This window comes from Cebus imitator, unplaced genomic scaffold (genome assembly GCF_001604975.1).
Source record: "Cebus imitator isolate Cc_AM_T3 unplaced genomic scaffold, Cebus_imitator-1.0 Scaffold4, whole genome shotgun sequence".
Taxonomy (NCBI): Eukaryota; Metazoa; Chordata; class Mammalia; order Primates; family Cebidae; genus Cebus; species Cebus imitator.
Window position 1 is genome coordinate 366,529 of NW_016107319.1, and position 4,575 is coordinate 371,103.

The window sequence follows — 4,575 nt, forward strand, 5'->3', positions numbered from 1 at the left end:
TTTTTTGAGGCAGAGTTTCACTCTTGTCACCCAAGCTGGAGTGCAATGGCACTATCTTGGCCCACTGCAACTTCCACCTCCCAGGCTCATGCAGTTCTCCCGCCTCAGCTTCCTAAGTAGCTGGGATTATAGGTGCCTGCCACCACGCCTGGCTAATTTTTTTATTTTTAGTAGCAACGGGGGTTTCACTGTGTTGCCCAGGCTGGTCTTAAACTCTTGACCTCTGGTGATCCACCCACCTTGGCCTCCCAAAGTGCAGGGATTACAGGTGTGAGGCACTGCACCAGGCCTCTCATTTCATCAATAGTTTTTACAAAATAATGAGTTTTTTTAATCATCCTAAACCGTCTAAAGAACTCAGAATATTAAATATTAACATCCTAAAGTATTTGTAGACGTATCTACTTATCTGCCTATTTTGAGTTGGGGTAAGTATTAACATTGATTTCTGTGCATTTCAGATGATCACCTAAGAAAGGAGGAGCGGAAAAGTGCTAACATTGAAGATCTTCATGTTTCTCAGGCAGTACACAGATGATGCTTCGTTTTGGGTATCTTTTATCTTAAAATTATATGGATTAAATAACTTATTTATTGTCCGAGTGTTACCAAAATGCACTGCTAGTGTCTGTAGAAATTTTAGTTTCTACAAAACACACCTCATGTTTAACTACATCTGTGAATAAAAGCCAACTCTGTCATCTAGATTATTGGATTTCACTTGAAAAAAATATATATTGTTTTTAGGAAGTATTGAGGTTTTTTTTGGTTTTATTTTTTGTTTTTGAGACGGAGTCTCGCTGTGTCACCCAGGCTGGAGTGCAGTGGCACGATCTCGGCTCACTGCAGCCTCTGCCTCCCGGATTCAAGCGATTCTTCTGCTTCAGCCTCCCGCAAGTACCTGGAACTAGCCTGTGCCGCCACACCCGGCTAATTTTTGTATTTTTAGTAGACATGGGGTTTTACCATATTGGCTAGGCGGGTCTCGAACTTCAGACCTCAAGTGATCTGCCTCTCTTGGCTTCCCAAAGTGCTGGGAATACAGGCGTGAGCCGCCTAGCCTGGCCATTTAGGAAGTATTACAAAGGCCCTTCAAGTTTGTAAGGAAATGAAAGGGCTTTCTTTGTATTACCTTTTCAATAGGCAACAATGTACTTTTTCTTTTCTTAGACCATTTTGGCATCTACTAGAAGATTTAATTAAAAGGTAGAAGGGAAATAAATTTGCTGTAACAATTTTGCTATAAATAAAACAAAGAGTTTATTTTATTAGATAAAGAATATGAAGTAAGCATGAAGAGACAGGCTTTGGGAGAAATACCAGAAAGTGATTTTTCAAAGATGGCATTGTTTAACCTCCATGTGGCCCAGGGTGTGCAGTCAGCAGTGAGCCAGGAGAGGGCCAGCCCCCTACTTGTTTGGGCTCCAAAACTTTTATTAAATATCAATTTTTATTCTTGGGATAAAAAAATCATATGTGTTATCTAATACACTACTTTGATATTTATTAAAGAAGTTTTTAATGTAGTGTCCACAGGCTCATTTCATTGAAAACAACTGACTGTGGTGGTAGACAGCTCCTGATTGGCAGAAGTCCTATAGTGTACTCAGAATTAAACTTTGCCTGGGCACCTATACACTGACAACATTTAGCTTAAAGGTTTTCCATGGGGAAGAGTGGTAAGAGCTGTAGTTGGCATAATTGGCGTCCTCTTTAGGGTGTCAGTTCTGTGCTCCTTTGCAAATTGTTCAGACTTTGGATTTTCTATTTGGTGATGCTAGTCAGTGTTCACCTCTTATAGATTAGTCAGTTTTTATCTAAATGCAAAACATTCTTAATGAAACCCATTTAAATTATACTTATCACTTTAAACTATACTTACACAAGATCTCAAGAGGCCCTGTTGGTAAAATTACAAATAGATGCAGAAGTATTACAAGGGCTCATTTTCCATTTTTTAGTCTGTAATATCTGATTACAATTATGAATTCCATCATATTGTATGTGGGAATATAAATATCTGAATTCTTCCAGGGGGCTTGGTTGTTATCCAAGGATGTTGGCAATGAACACTCAGTTTACCTCAGGAATTGTAATCATGTAGGACTAGATTAGGAAAAAATGCCAGAGGATATAATTTTGGATACTGACATAAAATCATCAAAATGGAAGCTAAACAGAATTGTCGCATGTAGTCCATAGCACTTTGGTATGCATTATTCTGTAACTTGTTTGTACTGAGGCAATTTTTTATACTTTCAGTGTATCACTTAATAAAAAAAATAAGTTACTTTTGTGCAAAGGGTGTTCATATCACTGTTCTGTCATCAGAAGACATACATCAAAAACAGAAGAATGATTGGAGATGGGTGCCGGCCTTCTGTCCGGATCTTCAGAAGCTTCACTGTTGATGGGTGGAGGCAGGGGGACTTTCCTGGTGTCTGCACATGTTTATAGGAAGGAAGGAAAAGCGCAGAGGACAAGCCAGCTTTTCTCATAAACGTGTTAAGTACCTTGCTCATGGGTTTCTTGGAATTGTCAGGAGAAGTTATCTTCTAGAGATGCTAGAGAAGTTTTAGGAGAAAACTTATTTACACAAAAACAGGATGGGAATGGGAACAGAGAGGGATTTAGGAACTGTGAAACTTGGGCTATCTAAAACCTCATAGCAGGAGCAGAGGTGGCTTTTGAAGAAGATAAATTTAAGCTTAGCATATATGTTTGCGTAGAACAAACTAATAGGCTTATAATGATGTGCAAGAACACATTTGTATATCACATACCTTTGTGATTATGTAAAATTTGATGTGTTCTTTTAAAGGCAAGTGTACATGAAAGATGAACATTTGTGAGAATATGCCTTTAAAGGCATTTGGGGCAATGCTTCCCAGCCACTAGGTATTTGATTTTTTGGTAACCACAATTCGAGGATTGCGTGGTATTCAGGAATCTTTTTAAAATAAAAGTGAAATAAGACTACTGGCCAGGTGCGGTGGCTCACGCCTGTAATCTCAGCACTTTGGGAGGCAGAGGTGGGTTGATCAGCTGAGGTCAAGAGTTCGAGACCAGCCTGACCAATATGATGAAACCCTGTGTCTACTAAAAATACAAAAATTAGCTGGGTGTGGTGGTTTGCGCCTGTAGTTCCAGCTACCTGGGAGGCTGAGGCAGGAGAATTGCTCGAACCTGGGAGGCGGAGGTTGCAGTGAGCTGAGATCACACCACTGTACTCCAGCCTGGGTGTCAAAGTGAGACTCTTGTCTGAAAAAAAAAAAAGTCCAGCTACCTTTATAAAAGCAGACTTTTGTCTTTAGAGCAGTTTGAGGTTCACAGCTCACTTGACCAGAATTACAGAGCTCCTGTTTGCTGCTGCACTCATGCATGTATAACTTCTCCCACTATCAACATCCGGCCTCGGAGTGGCACATTTATTCCAATGGGTGGACCTATTTTGACACATCATCATCACACACAGTCCACAGTTACATTGGGGTTCACTCTTGATTGTCGAGATGTTCTTTGACTTACGGGGTTATGTCTCAATAAAATTATCAGGAGTTAAAAATAAGTCAAAATGCATCTATTTATTTTTAAGATACAGTCTCACCCTAGCACCCAGGCTACAGTACAGTGGTATGATCTGGGCTCACTGCAACCTCTGCCTCCCAGGCTCAAATGATCCTCCTGCCTCAGCCTCCCTGAATAGCTGAGACTGTAGGCACATGCCACCACACCTGGTAAATTTTTGTATTTTTTGCAGAGTTGGAATCTCATTGCGTTGTCCAGGCTGGTCTCGAACTCCTGAGTTCAAGTGATCTGCCCATCCTGGCCTCCCAAAGTACTGAGATTACTCCAGCCTGTATCATGCAGAGTTTCATTGCCCGAAAAAATCCTCTCTGCTCTACCTTTCCCGGCCTCTTCCAGAATGTTGTATAGTTGGAACCATACAGTATATGGCCTTTTCCAACTGGCATCTTTCACTTAATAACAGGCATTTAAGTTTTCTTTATGTCTTTTTTTTTTTTTTCCTTTGAGACAGAGTCTCACTCTGTTGGCCAGGCTGGAGTGCAATGGCACGATCTCGGCGCACTGCAACCTCTGCCTTCCTGGTTCAAGCGATTCTCCTGCCTCAGCCTCTGAAGTAGCTGGGATTACAGGTGCCCACCACCAAATCTGGTTAATTTTTGTATTTTCAGTAGAGACAGGATTTCACCATGTTGGCCAGGCTGGTCTCAAACTCCTGACCTCAGCTGATCCACCTGCCTCAGCCTCCCAAAGTGCTGGGATTACAGGCGTGAGCCACCAGCTGTACTTTTTCTTCGTCTTTTCATGTCTTGATAGCTCATTTCCTTTTAGCACTGAGTAATATTCCATTGTTATTTATCCATTCACCTGCCTAGGGACATCTTGCCTGCTTCTAAGTTTTGACGATAATGAGTAAAGCTGTTATAAACTTAATGTGCAGGTTTTTTTATGGATAAAAGTTTTCAACTCTTTTGGGCAAATCCTAAGAAGGATTTTCTGGATCATGTGGTAGGACTGTGTTTGTTTTTTGTTTTTTTTTTTTTTTTTTTT

At 40.7% G+C, this 4,575-nt stretch overlaps 1 protein-coding gene across 3 annotated transcripts in view; it reads left to right on the forward strand.

Moving 5' to 3' along the window:
* Positions 1–2,302, forward strand: part of CEP20 (centrosomal protein 20) — a 24,064-nt gene extending 21,762 nt beyond the window's left edge. For all 3 annotated transcript variants that reach the window (XM_017533153.2, XM_017533159.2, XM_037740130.1), the window contains one exon: positions 462–2,302. In XM_017533153.2, the coding sequence (XP_017388642.1) occupies positions 462–538 (77 nt within the window). In that variant the 3' untranslated portion in view covers positions 539–2,302. The remainder of the gene's footprint in view (positions 1–461) is intronic.
* Positions 2,303–4,575: the final 2,273 nt, after the last annotated feature.